The sequence below is a fragment of the Montipora foliosa genome, chromosome 6, assembly GCF_036669935.1.
Source record: "Montipora foliosa isolate CH-2021 chromosome 6, ASM3666993v2, whole genome shotgun sequence".
Lineage (NCBI taxonomy): Eukaryota > Metazoa > Cnidaria > Anthozoa > Scleractinia > Acroporidae > Montipora > Montipora foliosa.
Genome location: NC_090874.1, coordinates 32,892,019 through 32,911,791, shown reverse-complemented (window position 1 = coordinate 32,911,791; position 19,773 = coordinate 32,892,019). Strand labels below are relative to the sequence as shown.

At 40.2% G+C, this 19,773-nt stretch overlaps 2 protein-coding genes and 1 pseudogene across 7 annotated transcripts; 1 reads left to right on the top strand and 2 right to left on the bottom strand.

Moving 5' to 3' along the window:
* The first annotated feature begins 1,393 nt into the window (after nucleotides 1–1,393).
* LOC138005429 (uncharacterized) lies at nucleotides 1,394–2,443 on the top strand. The gene has a single exon (XM_068851659.1). It carries the CDS (start codon nucleotides 1,394–1,396, stop codon nucleotides 2,441–2,443), a length of 1,050 nt encoding a protein of 349 aa, XP_068707760.1.
* Nucleotides 2,444–7,160: 4,717 nt separating this feature from the next.
* Nucleotides 7,161–16,138, bottom strand: LOC138007155 (uncharacterized). Of its 6 annotated transcripts, none has more exons than XM_068853906.1 (6): nucleotides 16,122–16,138; nucleotides 15,847–15,899; nucleotides 12,806–14,574; nucleotides 11,455–11,730; nucleotides 10,239–10,303; nucleotides 7,161–8,222 (listed from the first exon to the last, which is right to left on the bottom strand). In XM_068853906.1, exons 4-6 carry the CDS (start codon nucleotides 11,717–11,719, stop codon nucleotides 8,070–8,072), a joined length of 483 nt encoding a protein of 160 aa, XP_068710007.1. In that variant the 5' UTR covers nucleotides 11,720–11,730; nucleotides 12,806–14,574; nucleotides 15,847–15,899; nucleotides 16,122–16,138; the 3' UTR covers nucleotides 7,161–8,069. The 6 variants fall into 6 exon arrangements, with proteins under 6 accessions (XP_068710007.1, XP_068710011.1, XP_068710008.1 ...); XM_068853910.1 differs by lacking the exon at nucleotides 16,122–16,138 and having other exon boundaries at nucleotides 12,806–12,830; nucleotides 14,529–14,574; nucleotides 15,847–15,985; XM_068853907.1 differs by lacking the exon at nucleotides 16,122–16,138 and having other exon boundaries at nucleotides 14,529–14,574; nucleotides 15,847–15,985.
* A 2,666-nt stretch (nucleotides 16,139–18,804) lies between these two features.
* Nucleotides 18,805–19,773, bottom strand: part of LOC138005428 (zinc finger MYM-type protein 1-like) — a 1,703-nt pseudogene continuing 734 nt past the window's right edge.

Here is a 19,773-nt window from a genome sequence, read left to right as displayed (position 1 = left end):
TAAACCACGCTGCACTCAGAAAGGCTTCATATAGCTCCTTCTCATTAACAAGTTAAAGTCTTTGGCAGTTTTAATATTGACCTCTGTCCACAATAAAATGGCTGTAAACCATTATAGGAAATGATTAATTTTTAACCCTTAAAGGGGACCTCCGGGGTAAAATTGAAGTTATTTTGAATGTTTGGCCTCTGTCCCATGTGTCAATTTTTGATAACATCATTCCCATATCGTTTCATTCAAATTAAATATTGTACCTGAAAGACGACCGAAAATGCAAATAGAAATCCGCCATTTTGGAGAAAATTTGAGCCGCGGTCAGTGGTCAGCAGCACGTGGTGACGTAGAATCGTCATTTTCCGCGGGGTTTATCAAATCTGCTCCTAGCCGCTTCTTCATTCTTCAACTTAAATTACAATTCCTGTCGTTGTATCTGTATCTTCGACTGTACTTTGATTGTTTCAAGTGAAATGGTGAGCTGTTGTGTGCCTGGTTGCCATAATTATTCAAAGAAGACAAAGAAAAACGGGAACACGGTGACTTACCACAGGGTCCCACAAGACGATCGCGCGAAGGCATGGCTCGACAGAATCAGACGGAAGAATATGCCACCACTTGAAAACAACTACGTCTGCAGCGATCATTTCATGCCAAGCTGTTTCGAGATAGATTTCCGGGCACAATTAATAGGGCAAAAACCTAAGAGGGACTTGAAGGATGATGCTATCCCATCCTCGTTTAGTTACGGCCCCGAAGCGAAAAAGCCGCGGTCATCAAGCGAACATCGCCTTCAGCGACGAAGGCATCGAGAAGTTAGTGTTTGTCAGTTTGCTTCTCTTTTACTATGAATCAAATAAATTTTCCCACTTACATGTCGATATTTGCACACGCTCTGAACCGAGGGGATCGCGTGACCCGATGTATGAACAATGGTTTCATGGTGACATATTTCGGTGTACATCCGCCCAGTTTTAAAATATACTATGCTGGGTTTACGTGGAAAATAATGGCGAGTTAGCCGACCTTACAAATGACCTATGATTGGTAATTTGCTGTGTTTATTTTTCCGAGTTGTCACTCCAAAAACAGGAAGAATTGACAAAATGAAGTTAGGCAAATTCAAGGCATTCAATTTGTAGTAAATTGAAAAGAATTACCTTGTATATTCGCACTTTAATTTTGTTTTAGGCTCTTTCAGAACTACTTGCTGCAGACATCGAGGACAATGTATCTTCAGATGACCCAGTGACTAATGAACCTTCAATCTGCACTGATTTGGAAATGCATACTACAATCCCAGAAATGCATGATGTGGGAATTCAGTGTTGTTTTGATCCCATTACCCTAAAAAGTGTGGAGGTTCAAACTGAGATGTGCAACACTATAGGCAATGATAATGGTGTGTGGTACTGCAAATATTGACGTGTCCTCCCATACTTATATAGAGGATGATATCCCACAAAATCCAAGTGCTGTCACATGGAAGATTCCACATGACCATAATTATGCCATAGCAGCACCCCCAAATCTCATTGATACACCCACAGTAACTTTTCCAACCTATGACATTAACAAGTTTGATACAATCCCCTTACCACCAGTGCATTATGTCCTTGTTGATGGTAAAATGGATATACATGATGATGATGATGATGATGATGATGATGACGATAACAATGATGATGAAGATTTAGATCCCCACTGGCTATTACCAGATGACGAAAAACCGTCATCCGAAGATGATATAGTGTTGTCTGAATATGAATATGAAGATGGCTCTCCAGAAAGTGAAAAAAAATACCTTGTGTTCGGTTCCTGTTTGAACAATTTACTGAAAAAGTGTCCAAAACGTGGGGGCGTGATCATTGACCAAAAAAGGAAAACAACTGGGAGCATGCTATCAGTTGTGCTAATCTGCCATAATGGGCATACAGAACTGTGGGAATCCCAACCAGTTATTAAAAGGAAGCCCCTGGGAAACCTATTATTGGCAGCAGCCATCCTCTTTACAGGAAGCACCTTCTCAAGCATCAGCCGCCTTGCATCATGCATCAATCTTCAGTTTTTTAGTGAAAGTGTGTTTTATGACACACAATTGAAGTACTGGTTTTCAGTTGTTAATGAGGCATGGGAAACTGAATTAAATAGGCAGATTAACAAACTTACTTGTTCAGAAGTTGTCAATTTGGATGGTGATGGCCGATGTGATAGCCCTGGACATTGTGCCAAGTATGGCACTTACACTTTGATGGACGAAGAGCAAGGAAATGTCGTAGCATTTAGTGTTGTTCAAGTCTCTGAAGTGTCGTCATCCAATGCCATGGAGAAAGAGGGTTTTACCCGATGTGTTGAATTGTTGGAGGGCAAAGGGGTCAAGATCAACAGGGTTGCAACAGACCGCCATGTGTCAATCAACAGTTGTATTGCCAAGGATTACGTACCCTGAGCCGACCACTGTCGCCCGATTGAGATCTTTCATTGACCCTGGAATAGGTGCCACCCTCTACGTGACGCGCGTAGACAAGTTACACGTCTCGGGCTTCTTCAGCGCCAAGTTACGAGGTTCCTAAACAATGTGGCTTCCGTGCGAGGTAGAAGCTCTCTCCATTGCGGCTGCAACGAAGCACTTCAGCCCATACCTTATTCAGTCTACTAAGAAGGCCTGCATTCTTACTGACAGTAAGCCGTGTGTTCAGGCATGCGAGAAGCTCTGCCGCGGAGAGTTCTCAGCCAGTCACCGCGCTTCCACTTTCTTGTCCGTTGTGAGCCGCTACCAAGCTTCTGTCAGGCATGTCTCCGGCGCAGCTATCCTCCCTTCAGACTTTGCAAGCCGAAATTCCGCGGCTTGTGAAAACGAAACCTGTCAGGTGTGCTCCTTCATCTCTCGTACCAGGGACTCTGTTGTCCGAGCCGTCTCAGTTCAAGATATCCTCCAAGGCAACGTTAGCCTTCCCTTCACCAGCCGGACCGCCTGGTTTTGTGTTCAGTCTGAGTGCCCAGACCTACGCCGCACACACGCTCACCTCCGTCCAGGGTACGAGACCTTCCAAAAAGCTCACCAACATAAGGGATGTTAAACGGTATTTACAAGTCGCATCGGTCGCACATGATGGCATCCTCGTCGTGCGGCGTCATGCATGAACCCCTCTCATCGTCCAGAGAGTGCATCATTGTCCCACGCCAAGCTTTGGATGGCCTTTTGACTGCTCTTCACATACAACTCAGCCACCCATCCTGTCACCAGTTGAAGTGGTTGTCAAACGCTACCTGTACGCTCTCGATCTGGACAAGGCTGTCTCAGCAATCCGAAGCTCTCCAGTCGCACGTATTGACCAGTCCACTTCCCCACTTCCCGACGCTATTGGTTGGTCCTTTGCCGCAGACGTCATTAAGCGCTCACCCGGCTTTAGGGCCCTAGTCAACGACCCACTCTTAAAGAGGTACAGAATTACTATTGAGCTTGGCCAGGCCAAAAACCCCAACAAGAACCTCGTCGCTGAGAGAGCAGTCCAGGAGTTGGAAACGGAACTTCTTCGTCAGGAGCCGTTAGGCGGAGTCGTTTCTCCTCTTACTCTTGCCGTAGCCACTTCCGCCTTGTACTCTCGAATTCGTTCCCGTGGCCTTTCCTCGCGTGAAATGTGGACACAGCGGGACCAGTTCTCCAACCAACAGTTACCCCTGGCCCACGACCATTTAATTGCCCTCCAGCACGAGTAGCGTCTATCCAACCACCCCCACAGTGTGCTTGCCAAAGCCCTCTTGCAGCAAAGGCGCCCTACTCCTTTAATTGATGTTGTTGACCTACCTTCATTCCGATCGAAACAAGTCTCGAGCCCGCGACCGATACCTCGTCGTAGCCATAGACCCTCCATTCTGTGATATCAAAGTGTTCATCGGATCCCAGTTACACAGCTCATGATATCATGTCAAGCTTCCTGGGTGCTTCAAGGCCCCTTCGGACTTGGCCGACTCCTTACGTGTTTCCCACCCATGTCACGGACACGACTCGGATGATGGAGACGATCCCGATATCACACCTCACCCTCCACCCTCGCTGCCTAACATCCCTGTTGGTATCTCCACTTCAGCCCAGTATCTATCTAATACGCCGTGCTGTGTTACACCACCAGCTTCGGCCTTCCCTATTGACCATGTCATGGACGACACAGCAGCCCCGCCATCCTGCCGTTTTAGCAGTCCCTCCCCCTCCTGGACTATGGAGGTCATCGCGCATCAGACGTCCACCTGTGCGTTTGTTGGATTATGACACTGAACTGTGACTTTTGTTCTCGTGCCGTAGCATTTAAGTTACTTTAGTGTTTGCGTAGTGCATCTAAGTACTTTCCACTGTTTCCGGTTCCAGTGTTATGCTTACACTGTATGTATATTCCTCCTTTCGTAAAAAAAAAAGAAAGTACCAAGAAAGAAGTCACGCCCGACCGGTCAGCGGTACTAGGTCGTAGCTCACGTGTTTTTCGTTGCTTCGTTTTTTTCCCTCGGGTCCGCCATGTTGTCACTGTTACTCGCTTGCTCGTTGAGTTACTGTTTTGATTAAAGCCTTACACAAGTTGGTCGTGCCTTGGTTCTTGCCTTATCTTCTTAACTGGCGCTATTCTCTGTTGTAGTTGTATAACTTCTAGGATCCTGTCGCAGAGGTCTTCCAGTTCTGGGCTGATCTCTTCTTGTAATTCTTCAGCAGTGAAAACTCTGCGTTCCTCTTCACGTTGGTGTTCTTCTTGGGTATCAGATGTTGTTGCATAGTCTGCTGTATCTGTGGCATGGAGCTCTGCAGTTTCAATCTCCTGATGTTCATGTTTTACTCGTATGGCTATTTCTTCTTGCTCCACAGTCTCTAGTCACTTCTTGTTCTTAATCTGGCGTACTTGGTTAGCCAATCTCTGCTCGGTGACTTCTGTTAGTTCGTTGTTGATATTACGGGGTTTCCATAGGTCTAGCAATCTTTTTCTGTACCCTCGCCTCTCTGGTTCACTCCTGATGTAACATTCAAACAGCCGTTTGTTATCCTCCTTTGACCATCCTAATCTCTTCCGTCGTTGTTCAGCAGTAGCAGGATGACGACCAGGCCTGCGCTGCTGATCCACAGGACACCTGCCGGACGCGACACCTTTACAAAAAGCTCCGGTCCGGTTGACGTCGTTAGAGTGAAATTATTATTATTATTATTATTATTATTATTATTATTATTATTATTATTATTATTATTATTATTATTATTATTATTATTATTATTATTATATGACGATACAGGGTTTTACCAGTACAGGATTGACCGAGACACAATATATCAATTATTGTCAGGCATCAAATATTGGCAATGTTGAAGAGAAGTACATCTTAACTGGTAAGCCATATTAGGCCAGGTTGTCTGCCAAAATGTCTGGCATACCAAAGGCAAGGGACCATAATAAGTCAAGGGATTGTGTTGACCATAAAGTTTTGAGAAGGGCTTTTTGCCCAAATGTACTGGAATAACAGTTTTCAAATAAAGAAAGAAATTGTGAATGGATCATTTAAATTATGAAGTTATGAACTTTTGTATTTCCGGTAAAAATTTATATTTTGGCAGTTTACTCCACTGTTGGAAACAAAAGTGCAGTTGAAACAATGTATGAGAAGAAACTAATTGAAGCAAGGAGGGAGGCACCGCAAGATGCTAATTATGCTTTCGAAGGGTATGTGAGTATCTTTTTTCAAGTTGAAACTGATGGATACAAACATTGGCTGGATAGCTTATACCATCTAGCTTGATCAAAAGTCAATTAAAAACGGATAATTGCTATGGCAATCAGGATTATCCCTCAAATCATTAGTTTCTAATGTAAATAAGGAATTAAAACCATTCCTACGCCTTGAAATTAAGAAATTGTAAAGTTGACCTTTTATTGTCATTTACGCAGGGATCAAAGAAAAGTCTTTAAATTAACTTCTCAATTTTAAAACACAGGTGCAATGTAAACCTTTTATCCGGCAAGTAACCACATTCGCCCGCCTTTTGGCTCTGTCTAATTAAATGGGTGAAAAGAAAAATGACCTTTTTTGGCCAAATTAATTTGAGGCAGTGTGTTTGGCTAGCTGTTTAACAATTTTTTCTACGTGAAATTGTGTTTATCCTGATACTCTTTTCGGCTATAGTATGAAACTTAAGTGCTGTCAAATCCAAGTGATATAACCGCACGGCACAGCTGCTCGTTAAAGGTTCAGGAATATGGGTAGAGACTTTAAAGAGGCGCAGCCCTATTTGGATGAAAATTATTTCAAATCTATTGGTTCCGTGTCATATTGCGATGTTAATTCTAGGAGAAAACCTGATTGGTCAGTTAATGGAAAGTAGACTGCTCGGTCATGGAAACAACATATGGACATAACTTTCGCAGAATAGGAGCAATGTCAAATAAATCAAATAATTGTGAAACAAAACAGGGATTCGCCCTTTTATCTCATATTTAGGTAATCAGCTATTCTTCCTCCTACTAATAGCGTTTTCCAATATCCAAACCAGTCGTAAGAGGCCGGTCCAAAGAGCGTTTCTAGACATGTCTAGTAAACAGCAATTAGTGAACAATTTCTATTTTTCCGGCTTGGTGAATTGTATTCACTTTGAGTTTCTACTAGTACAACAGCGAAACTTCCCGGCGAAACTAGTGCTAACGGAGGGTCTCTGGGCACACAAGAAAATTGTGAAAACGGGACTTCCCCTCTTTTTTACGGTAAATTTTGCTGTAGATGGAGAAATACTATGGACAGTAGCAAGCTTTGCCACCTTAGGGCTAAACCACTTTTCTTACTTTGAAAGGTGTGAGGAGGCAGTATGGTCCAGTGGTTAGGGCGTTGGGTTTGCACGCGGCTGCTCCGGGTTCAAATCCCGTTATAACCTCTGGTTTGGATTTGTTTCCGGTTGTCCCGGATTCAACTCTACCATGCTTTGTAAATAGCCAACTGGTTGCCTCCCGCCAGTTGGGGTTCTTAATATGTTTCTGTTAAGTTTGCCAATTGTTACTTTCACCTTGTTAACAGTGGAGTACCTGTAAACTAGCTTGATAGCTAAGTGTACTTCCACTATAAAGAAAGCATTTACATTTTCTTTTACATTTTAACTTCATCAAATTATTAGTGACCGCGTACGGTTTCTAACAAAAATCGCATTCTTTCAACACTTCGTCCATCATTTATTAAAACACAACTGCCACCTACATCATAGTGCGAAAACAACTCTCATCGCAAAACTAAAGGTGCCTACATCTGTGACGATACCCGAAGGGACTCCCTTGGGGAAAATAACAGGAAAAAGGAAAGAAAGAAAAACGCCAACCCCCTTCCCTCGATCCCGCAACACACTACCATGAACTACCTAATTAACAACAGTTTTATTAACGTATAAGCAATAGAGGGAAAAAAACCTGAAGGAAAAACTAATAATAAGCTAATCCTAAATTAATTAACTAATGAGTAAATACAATCCTTGAACGCGTACGATTCCCTTAAGCTTAAACTATAACTATCTTAACTTAAATTTAATATAGTTTACTATACTTAAAGTTTTCAGACCAGTTCCTCTCCACCATGTTAACTTTTTCGTGTGGCAAAACCACGCTTTAGTCGGCTTCTTTTCCTTTGAATTTTATTTCCGTTCTCCTTCAGCTCAATCTTTTGCTGCTCTCATCCTTTTTCAGTCCTTTTTCCTCCTACTCTCGTTCTGTCATTTCAGTGAAATTTCATGACAACATCACAGTACTAAACTCAGATTGCTTACATTTTAATTTTATTACTTTAACCTTGTGATAAAGATGATGGACAGATGTGTAATAACAATACAGTAACTACGTAGCGCTACAGTTACAGATCCAAGACGGTTAAGACGATGACATGACGATAGCTATTAACAATGTTTTTTTTTTCTCGATCAACTAAGGTTGATATTTGTTTTTGTAGAACTAAAGTGTTTTTCCCTATTGAATGGTAAGTACTTTGTGACAAAGAACTTTCATGAAATCTCAATCAGTACATACAATTCTTGGTATTGGTAAGAGGTAACTAGTAAGCTGTCCTCCAAATTAATGTTTCATACAAGGAAATAACATAGATATTTGCTCCATAAATTCTTCAAGTTTCGGATAGCAAGGGTCCCCGCCATGGGTTGATGACTCCTCAATCGAATATGGAGGTAATGTTTCGGTTTGTCCCCTGTGTGAAGAAGTCGCGGTACTCTGTTTAAGAAAAGGAAAACCAAATAGTTTTTTAAAATGAAACTATGAAGGGTTCATTGTCAGACATCAGACTCTACCAACGAGGTGCACGCATATTGAAAATAATATTCAGTATGGTGCACCAAACTGAACAATGCCTTCGCTTTATTAGTTCCTTTAGAATTCAGTGCACAGATTGAACCAGATGAATCTGATTGAACTAATCGCACACTGTTTAAATAACTTATTTTCACATCGTTTTAATATAGAATTCAATAAAGATAAACATGATTATAATACAAGATGTAAAAACAATATCCGTAAGAGTGCATCTAGTAGAAATTGGGACCATTGGTCTTCGACCTAATTTTGCCTCAAACGATTGGAATAAATTAGACCTTTCAATCAGACAAAGCCCATCATTAGCTAGTTTTACAACAGCATTAAGAAATGTAAATAGTCTTTAGTCTAATTTTTATATATTTATATATTAGTCTATATTTTTCTTTTTTGTTTTATTTTAATCTTTGAGGACTCTTTTGTAAATGACTTCTCCGGTGAAATTGATCTCCTCAATAAAGATTATTATTATTCATTTAATCCTATATTCACCGTTATTCTTTCTACCCTTCATGTCAACTATCCGAAATATCTTACATCATGTAAGTTACACGAAATATCCCACGGTTCCCAGAGACTATTTAAAGCCTTCTATTATTAATGTTAACTGGACAAACTAAATTACTGGGTTAGCTTTCATGACACTCAGTGTGGGTAATATCATCCAATTACTTATTATTATCATTTGTTTTCAGACAGATATATTAACTGCACCAGATGAGGAACGTGACTTGGAGTAAAGCTTATGGACGGTGCCGACTACATCATGATTAAAGTGCCCCTGTCATAAAAAAATCACTTCCTTTCTTTCTTCAGATTTTGAAAGTGTGTTTGATTAACACATGCCTGGCAAAAGTTTGAACTTTGATTTTTATCCAAAGGCCTTTTACTTCGGTCCGCCATTACTCACGTTCAAAACTCACCGATTGGACCTCAGAGGGTTGGATCCAGGGAAACGTGACGTCAAAGGTTCACTGGCTTAAAATTTCAGCTTAAAATAAATTGCAGCTTATTATAAATTCAAACACGAGTTTAAAAGTCTGAAATCCCAAAACTCCCGTGCTGCATATTAATTCTTTGGCGCACAGACGCATTGCATTCTTAAATAAGTGAGCCTTTGACGTCATTTTCTCCTCAAACCAACTCTCCCAAGAACTTAAAGTTAGTAATGGCGGACCATTAAATAGGAAAATTCCAGTTAAAATAAACAGGTTTTAATCAACGCTTAAACTGTGGTCGCTTAGTGTTTGCTTAACATAGTTCTGAGTTTCGAAGAAAAATAAAAATTGATTTTTTGGTCACAGGAGCACTTAAAAGTGTTGGAATTATTATAACAAAATAATTAATTAAATTACTAGATACTTAAAAGGATCATCATAGTTAGATAAGCAAGTTTAAAGACAATACATTGAACGAGACTCGAACCCATGACCATGCAACTGCACTGCACTTGTTCTGCAAGCTGAGCTATATGTTGTTAGTTACTTTAAGGGTGTCCCATGTAGATACTTGCGTAGGTAGTCTAAAGAATAGGGTTCCTTATGTTGCCCACATCTGAAGCACTTTTATTCTCTGATTACTGGCTTCACTGGCTAAACCGATCATGCAGCCATTGACCCTGTGAACATCTGTGATCTCTATGAAGTTAACAATAATTTAAAATTACATGCTAATATATATTTTACGAAGCTCATCTAATGTTAGCAGAATGTGTTATTTATTTTCTGAACAATCCATGATGAGGTAGTGACTGAGAAAGTACAATGTTTCGGCTTGCTTCCGAAAACGGGAACAAGCCGAAACATTGGACTCGCCCAGCCGTCATTCCTTTCCAATGAAGAAGTAAAGCAGGCAATCATATAATCTGTTTAAAGTAGATAGATAGTAACAGAAGTTGTTTCTGTATCATACGCATACCTCTTCAGGCTCACGGGTGATGGTTTGAGTAGGTGGTGCGCCATTAAAGTCTTTACGCTTGATCGCTGATAATAAGAAAACGCATTTATTGATTGAACATTTAAAAACGGTACATTTTTAATTGTCTACCACTACACAAATATCTTGAAGCTCAATGGCGGAGATCAAGTGTTCAAATACTGTTAAGAGCTCTTGGATTTTCCTTCTAGTGTACGTGTACCCTAAACAACTTCAATTAAATTCGTTCATGATCTCTTATTAAACAATTATTGGATGAGGTTGAGCATGACATCATGACTTATCAAAACCGAGGTCTGTGTTATCTGCCGAAGCCGAAAGCTGAGGCAGATAGCACAGACACGAAGTTTTGATAATTCATGATATCATGCGAAAACCGAATTCATAATTGTTTTATTATACATTTTTCACATAATTCATCCTCAGAAACAGAAGCAAAGCGTTCAGCCATTTTGTTTCTGAGGAGATCACTCCAAGGGGCTTAGTAACCAGGCAGACATTGAACTTGACATGAATGTAATATCTGCAGCAGATATTACATTTATCATGTCAAGTTCACAAGCTATTGTGAATTGATTGAATGCTCTCGACCAATCAGATTTTTCATAGTGAGTCTGATGTATAATAACAGCATTTATAAATTGTAAAGTTTAAGGTTGCCCCTCATTAATAGAAACCACAATCTCTCGGAAAGAGCTAGGAAACGTTCCCTTTAATTCTCCATTCGAGATTCCAAGGCAAATGCAACGCATTAGCCATTGCCAATAAACCCTTTCAAATACTCTCGTTTCATCATTGCAATCTAATCAATAATTAACAATTATTCCATGAGAGCGCGTTGGATATGAGATGATAGATAGCCAACGAGGCGCTTAGCGCCGAGTTGGCTATAATCATCTCATATCCAACAAGCGCGAGTGGAATAATTGTTTTATTAAAAACGCCCCCAAAATATAGAAAACTAGACTACAATAAAAATAAAAAGGCCCAAAAAATCACGCATATGCTTGCCGTGTTTGTAGATCATGGTATAACGGCTCATAACCCATGATGGCTTAGCCAATCAAAACTCTCGCATTGCATTATCCAATGATCCAGTTTTTAATAATACCTAGTAGTGAATCACTTATAATTCTTAAAACATTTTACTCCAAAAGATTGATTTCCACATAAAGCTAGAGACAACTAAGTTGATTACCTTTAATGATTATGGAAACTGCTTTTTTATTGCCTAGTTTTTGCAATTCCCGAAGAAGATCTTCTAAGGGTACTTCGCGATCAGCAAGATCATTTAGTAATGCGTCAGCTGGGGAACGCTTCTGCCCAATCTCTTCGACATGCTTTGGCAAATAGAGTGAACAAAAACTTTCTGTCATCAGTTTTCTCCAATTTATCGTGGTCTCCTTTCCCAACACGCTGCACATTTCGTCAAATGTCTCACGTGGAAGATCAGTTATACGCATTTTCTCTTTATCTGAAAACAAAACCCGTGATTTTATTGATTTATTCTCGATAAGATTATCAGTTTTGTGTGTGAAAATAACGGGGACATCTTTACTCCGGAAAACTACCCCAAAACGAATCTGTATGATTTCTTTACCTCTAATGTGGGAGTGGTGGGAGGCGCGGTGGCCTCATGGTTAGTGCGTTCGACTCCGGATCGAGTGGTCCGGGCTCGGGCACTGGCCGGGGATATCGTGTTGTTTTCTTGATTAAGACACTTTACTCTCATGATGCCTCTCTCCACCCAGGTGTACAATTGGGTACCGGCGAATTTAATGCTGGGGGTAGCCTTGCGTTGGACTAGCATCCCATCCAGGGGGGAGTAGAAATTCTCCTAGTCGCTTAGTGCTACAGAAACCGGGATAAGCTCCGGCCTAATGGGCCACTTGGCTTGTAAGCAGACTTTACCTTAACCTTACTGTGGCAGTGAGGTAATCGTTTTAGCTACTGATCAGATTCAGATTTGATTCAGAGGCTTAACAGCTTCTTCATTTCCTTTAATTTGCATTTTCTTTGAGTGGTATGAAGATCTCTAAGGAAGGGGGATTATTTAAATTCCTGCACAAGCAGGATTTTTTTCTTCTTTTTGGACTTGGATACATGTATCTCAGGAAGCCATGGGCTGAAGAAACACATTACAATCACGCGCAACAAATCCTTCAAACTAACAAGAAGTCACATTGCCTCATGTTGCTTCCACAACAGAACAATCGATATGTCATTCCCACGATAAGTTTAGTTTCCTTATTTGTTTTCCAAACTTAAGAATGCATACAAATATCATTTCTGAGAGTTTCATTCATAGTAATTTATAAATGGGGGGGGAACAGGTCTCCTTGATGATTCGCTTCAAAGCCACTTTCTATCGGTCTTTCTACGGAAAATAACCCTCTCCGCTCTCCGATACTTTCATTATCAAACCCAGTACTTTGAAAAGCTATCGAAAACCCTGAACTATAATTTGCATGGTTTTCTCGCATATAATGGAATTAATCATAAAAAAGAATACATATATATACCTTCGGATTGACATATCGTATACTCACCATATGAAATGAGAGATGATAAGATCTTTTAAACCACTCAAACAAAAACAAAGACAAAATTCAGAGGTTACATAGAACTGAACATCTGAAACCATGGCTTTCGAGCAGGAATCCTGTTCATTGCTCTTCACAAAAAAACGTAGCTGGCTAGCTACTTCAGTCACGGGGCCCCATTGGGACAGGTTTAGAAAAAAAGAACACAAACAAGCTTATAAGAAAACAATCGGAAAGGCTAACCCAAAGTGGCGGTTCTGTAGCAGCTTTAAATCGGTCTTCCAGTGAAATTAGCGGCGGTAAAGATATACTGAATTGGTATCTCCTCACAAAGAATACCGTCGTTTACAGTCCAGGCCCGGGTTGCTCGAAGCATGGTTAGCGCTAACCAGTGTTAGATACCATGGAAACCTGTAGGTTTTAATACCTCTTAACCAACGGTTAGAGCGCTAACCACGCTTCGAGCAACCGGCCCCAGGAAGCCATTAACGAATTTTTTGACAAAATAGCTGCAAGGATGTCTTTACGGAAATTTGTTAATTTCGATCACAAACTCTCTAATTTGATGACAATTTTCTCATAAGCACTTGCACATTGATTATCCTTAAAAACCAGTCACTTACCTATGCGCCATCTGCGCCATCATGTATTAACCAGTATTAACTAATTCAGTTTTGCAATGTAAATGAAGCGGTTAACACTATCACAGTACTGTCTCCTCACAGTCATCTTTGAAACTCCTCATAAGAACTATTAATTATCAAGTTCATCATCATGGTTATCAGGACTATCTTCAGAGAAATTAAATGGCAAACGCCTGGCTAAAATGTGTTTTGCCAAAAAGGAAAATGAAACTTGGTCGATTTCAGTTTACTGTTTGCTTGGTACAGCTGCCGAGCAAGTTTTCAAAACAGAGAAAAATTAGGAAAAAGAGAAATGACAGACAGAAACCTGTCGTTTGGCGCCTGCCGTCATTCACATGTATCTCTCCTAGCCCTTTTTGCATTGGTAAATCAAATTCAAAAATACTTCGGAGTTTTCCCAAATGCAAACTATGCGGTTTCATGACAGTCGCGTTATTCAGGTGTCACTTTGATCATTAGTGTATTTAACTTGAACAGTGCATTGTGGTACTTTCCCTGGGAAAAAACCCAGGGGGTTTCCCGGCCTGATCAACAGCGAATTTTTTTTATAAGAAGCCTTTTTGATATATGTGTCTATGGCATCGCTCCTAGTATTAATTCACCAGAAAGAAATGATGAAAGGGAGCCAGTTCATACCAAAAAGGTAGATCAAGCCTATATCCGGTAGTAAACAGCTGTCGCGTTGAAGCTTTCAGATGGCACTTTAGCTAGGAGGCAACTCGGAGGCTACAATTGTGCCCTATCACACACTTTTAATTCCTAATTCTGTCTAAGCAGAGCTAATCCTCAACTGACGATATGGCTATCGCCTTATAAAAGTGTCAATGAAAATCATAGGCAGAAGTAATGTAACTTTTAAAATAATGGCTGGCAATGTTCAGAATCCGTGCTCTTATCCACGGTCTCTGATTCAAAAAATGCGTGAATTAAATCACAGTGACGAAATAGAACGCAAGGTGTATCAAGGGACACCAGCAAACACACTTAGTAGTAATCAGAGAAGAAAATTAACCGAGGTAAACTATTCGCCCTATCGAAGAACTGAAATCACATCATTTCTAAAGCTGAAATACCGTAATTCATACCCCTCACGTTGGACTGACTTTTCTTTCTTCAGTGGTGGACTCTTCTCTGAAGATGAAACAGGAAAAGTCGGTTAGCCTCAGTTTCTAATTGTAATGATATCGTCGATGTGCATCACTTCTAATAATACGGAAACTGAAACTAAAGTAAGAACGGCCGATGCAAATTTTGTTTTCAAAGCCTTGAAAGAGAACATTCGAATCGATAAAACTGTACTGATCAAGACAAACTGAGAGACATCAAAGAAAAAGCTTCGAACACTTACCTTGTAAGACCCCAGAGGCACTGAAAGAGTTCGGCAGAGTCGATTTACTAAAAACTCTCACAGAGTGAAGGGGTTTTTCCCAGGGTTTTTCCCCAGTTCTATGACGTAAGACGGTTAGCGCTAAAAATAAAAGGACCTAAAAGTGCAGTGTTGAATTGTATCACTCGAGAATTTCACAGAAGGAGTGAACAAGAAGGCAAAATTGGCCTTTCGCCCTCCTCTCGATCAGCTTATTAAAAAATAAATTAATATTGCTCGATTTCAGCTCTCAATCAAGAGAAAAAGAGTATTATGAGGCTTCCTGTTTATCAAGCAGAGTACCTCAATGCCCTGTTCACGTGAAATGCACGAGTGAAGTGACAAAAGAAAGGTCCGGTTTGCACTAAATATAAGCTGAAACTTTCAATTTAGGAAAAACTTCAATGTTGTACATGATTTCTAGAGGCTTTATCAGCATCTAAAAAGATTCATTTCACACGAATACTCCAATTAATTACTGAAAATACTCCGGAAATGTCTAAACGCACAAACTAAAAGAGTGTTACGAACTTCCTGTCTATCGATGTTCACCAGAAACTAAAAGAGTGTTACGAACTTCCTGTTTATCGATATTCATCAGACAGAGAGCTCAATGAAATGAACGAGTGAAGTGACAAACAAGACGCTTCAGCGAGGGTGGAAGAGATATATATTTTTTTTTTGAGTGATTCAAATTTGCCAAGTACGAGACAAAACAAGTAAATGTTTCTGCCGCCCGGTTGAAGTCTGAATGGTTCATTCATAACAACGGATAATCAGTGTAGCAGAAATAATGTAGTAACTTTCAAAATAATGGCTGGCAATGTTCAGAATCCCTGCTCTTATCCACCACTCTCTGATTCAAAATATGCGTGAAGAAAGTGAAGAAATAGAACACCAGGTGTATCAGGGCACAACAGCAAACACATTAACCGAGGTAAGCTATTAGCCCTATCGAAGAACTGAAATCATATCATCTAATAACAATTCCTGATGTCAGAAAGGAATTACAAAGCTGAAAATACCATAATTCATACCTCTAATTGTGTACTTTTCTTGCCTCCCTTTTTCTTCAGTGGTGGACTCTTCTCTGAAGATGAAACAGGAAACGTCGGTTAGCCTCAATTTCTACAATTGTAATGGGCATCTTTAAGTCATATCGTCGCTGTGCATCATCTCTAATAAGACGGAAACTGAAACTAAAGTAAGACCGATGCTGATTTTGTTTTCAAAGCCTTGAAAGAGGTCATTGGAATCAATGAAACTGTATCAAGACAAACTGAGAGACATCAAAGAAACTTCGATCACTTACCTCGCAAGACCCAGGAGGCACTGAAGGAGTTCGGCAGAGTCGATCTTAGTGAAGGGGATTTCCCTTTTATGACGTAAGACGGTTAGCTATCACATGATACAAAAGCCACATGATATCACAAAGCACATGCATATCTATCAAAATCTATCAATAGAGTGACAACGAGCAAAAATTTGTATCCCGTTTAGGAAGAGAATTACGCTTTTTTTCTAATATTTTGTGGATTCTGGGTGAATCTTTTTGGAAAGAATAAAACACAGGTTTGCAGAGGATGTTATTAACTAGTAAGAAACTTTTGTTTTGAAAATCTGAATCATTTAATTACAGACTGCATGTTTAATAAATACATTACTAATGTCACGTAACATTTTTTCAACAAGGTCCCGTTTACACGGTACATGGAGTGAAAGGAAAGGGACCTTATTTAAGTGTCTAGCCGTTCTAGCGCTGAAGCACTGATTGGGGACACTATAAACTGAAATTAACAATTAACACAAATCAAGTCAAATGTTGGTTTTTGAGGTGAGGGGAAACCGGGGGCGTTTTCCATTTACCAAGAAATTCCGGAAATTCCGGTTGGGACGTAAATGGAACACACGTTTTTGGTTCGTTCCACTGGAAAATTTCCGGACTAAACGGAAGTTCTGAAAAGGTAGTCCTGTTTTCCCGTTGGAAACTTTCCGATGGAAATGTGTGTTCCATTTACAACTTTTGAGAGGTCTTACCACTTCCAGGCTATTCACGGCTACATTTGAAATTTTAGCGCGTGAAATCGCAATCACTGGGCGACGAACGGACCTGAGTTAAATGGAACACGTTTTTCACCCGATGGAAATTTCCACCGAAATTTCCGGAAATTTTTTGTAAATGGAAAACGCCCCGGAGTACCTAGAGAAAACCTCTCGGTGTAGAGTAGAGAACCAACAAATGTAAGGATTAAAGTTTCCATTTGAAGAATGGGGAATTCTCCGTCGTAAATTTCTTTCCCTATATTTCGTAATATATATGTTACAGGTTGAAATTAAATTTAGGTCCATTTAAATCAAACTAGGTGAATTTAATTAACCTAGGTCATTTAGCAACTGTTTGAAAAGGGATTTTCTTTATGGGGTGTGGTTGAAAAAAGGGGGCACGGTTTCTTTTAGGGGGGTTGAAAACAAAACAAAAAAAAAATCGCCTTTCTATCCTCCCACTTTCCTCTCTATTCTCTCCCTTTCTGTCCCTATCCCTCTTAACCTTTCATCCCTTGATCCATTCGTCATACCTACCACTACTTTACGTATCCTTGACCCATTCAATTCCAATGTTTACATGAGAGAAAGAAATCGCTTTGAACTATACTTACACCGGGCGCCTCTGACATCCCTTAGCATTGAGTCCTTAGCCGCAACTAACCGCTAAACCACACAGGACTTGGACAAGCAGACGTCATTAATTTTAATAGCAGATACTTTTCTCGTGGTGCAAGAGGGGCCAGACTCTTCTCGGTCATAATAAATTATGACAAAAGTTTACTCGTGCGCAATGCGTGGCCCTGTACGGTTCGTAAAATGGCTAACACAGGTTTTGTTGATTCAGAGATATTCTACCAAAAATTGGCTGAAGTTAAAGCTTCCAAAAAGCCAAAACCAAGCAAAATAACCCCTTTTATTGACGACAACTTTTACAACGGTGCAGTGACGTGGTTAGAAACACGTAATGAAGACAGCAAGGACAGAACAAATCTGACAAGTCAAGACGTAGCAATTATCAAAAGAAAAGGATGGAAACTGGAGGGTGGCAAAATATTATCCAAGAACGGAAAAGACATTTTTCAAAAATGTCAACTAGACCAAGTTCTGTGCCAAAGATTTATTGCGCACAAAGGAAGAGACACGATGGACAAGTATATCAAGCGAAACTACGAATCAGTAGTATCCCAAGAAGTAGTACAACTCTTTGTGTCAATGCTCGTTACACAAAGAACAAAAGTCGATCACTAGCAGGCAAAAAGAGCCTGTGCTAGCCCCTATGGAAGCAAGAGAATTCCTAACACATTTGCAAATGGACCTAATGGATCTTAGAAACTTACCATGTACGTGTTTATGTCATCGCAAACACAATTGGATTCTCCACACAAGGACCGCGCATTACGTTTTCGAGGGGGGGGGGGGGGGGTGCTAAAGAAGAATGCGTGAAGGGATTTTTTTTTTTGGGCGGGGGGGGGGGGCATGCTTGTGGATTTCTATTCAATTTCTCTTAAGTGACGGAGAATGCTATTAAAACGATAAAACTAGTGATTTTTTTTCACATCTTCATTGATGTGGCTATCGGGTCTGAAAATTCACCATCACTAAATTGAAATATCATAGATTGTTATGCTATACTACTGATATCAACCTTTAATTACTATAAATAAGCCAGAAATCCAACGATTTTGCTTGAGCTGCCTTGAACTCAACGCTGTATAATTACTGAGCAAGTATTACACGAGGCTGAGTATGATATGAAGAGTTATGCAGAACGAGGGGGTTATCCGCCAAAGCCGAAGGCTTGAGCCCGGTGGATAACACCCTCCGCGATCTGTATATCTTCATATCATACGAAAGCCGAGTTCAATAATTGTTTAATTATTCATTCAAACTATTTACACAACAAAACAAAGCGGTAACTGAAAATAATTTAGTGAATGATATTAAAGTTACTATACATCGTTTACTCGAAAAGTGCCAAAATTACGCTTTCTGTTTGAGTTGCGGTCGGTGAATTCGTTTGTGATGTCAATGGAGGAAAGCCTGTGCATTATTTCTATGTGTATGTTTAAAGCTGTCAGGTTACTAAATCGTTCCTAGTTTATTCTTTAATGGAGCCATGTTCTTAGCCTCCGGGCAGTCGAAAAGGATCTTTCACCGGCTGCACTGGTTGCTGGATTTACGAGAATCAGCTTACGTAACATGATAACTTCTTTTATCATTTCCCGTTCTGGGTTGGGTAGATCTTTAATTTTTACTATGATGTCGCCAAAACAAAAATAAAAACCATCCTTCAGCAGCACTTGAAAAATTTCCATCTGGGCGGTGAACACTGAAATATTAACATCATCGTTGTACAGCTTTTCCATAAACTTTAGCTCTTCGGATTTGTCCTGCGAATTGAGGGTCTTAATTAAGAGAGACTCCATCTTTGCATACGTATCAAAGCTTTGCTGGTCAAACCGCTGGTCAATAGCGTTCATCATCAAGTCAATAGCTTCAAAGTATATTCGCCTGTAATAGTCTTGTGCGGTCACAGGATATGTTGGCTCTCCAGTGCCAATTTCAATTCTTCTTGGGTCGCGAGTTCTCCTTGGTAACATCGGTCCACTCATGGAGGGGTAGCTTTTACTTTTCAGTAAAACTACATCATAAAATGATCTGAAGCTCGTATCGTTTCGCATCTTCTGCAGAACGTCTTTTGTAAGACAAGCTACTCGTTTTCCACTTAGAGCTGACATCTTTGTTTGCTGTAAGGTTCTTGATCAGTTATCTGTGTGAGAAACATCCGCTGTCCTAAATTCAACCCGAAGAAGAAGTCAAAAGTGTTCATTTGCGCTTGGCATCCAATGATCCTTCCACGTACATCGGACTGGAGTTTCTCATCAAGGGAAATTGTCCACTCCTGAAGAAGAGCTGCA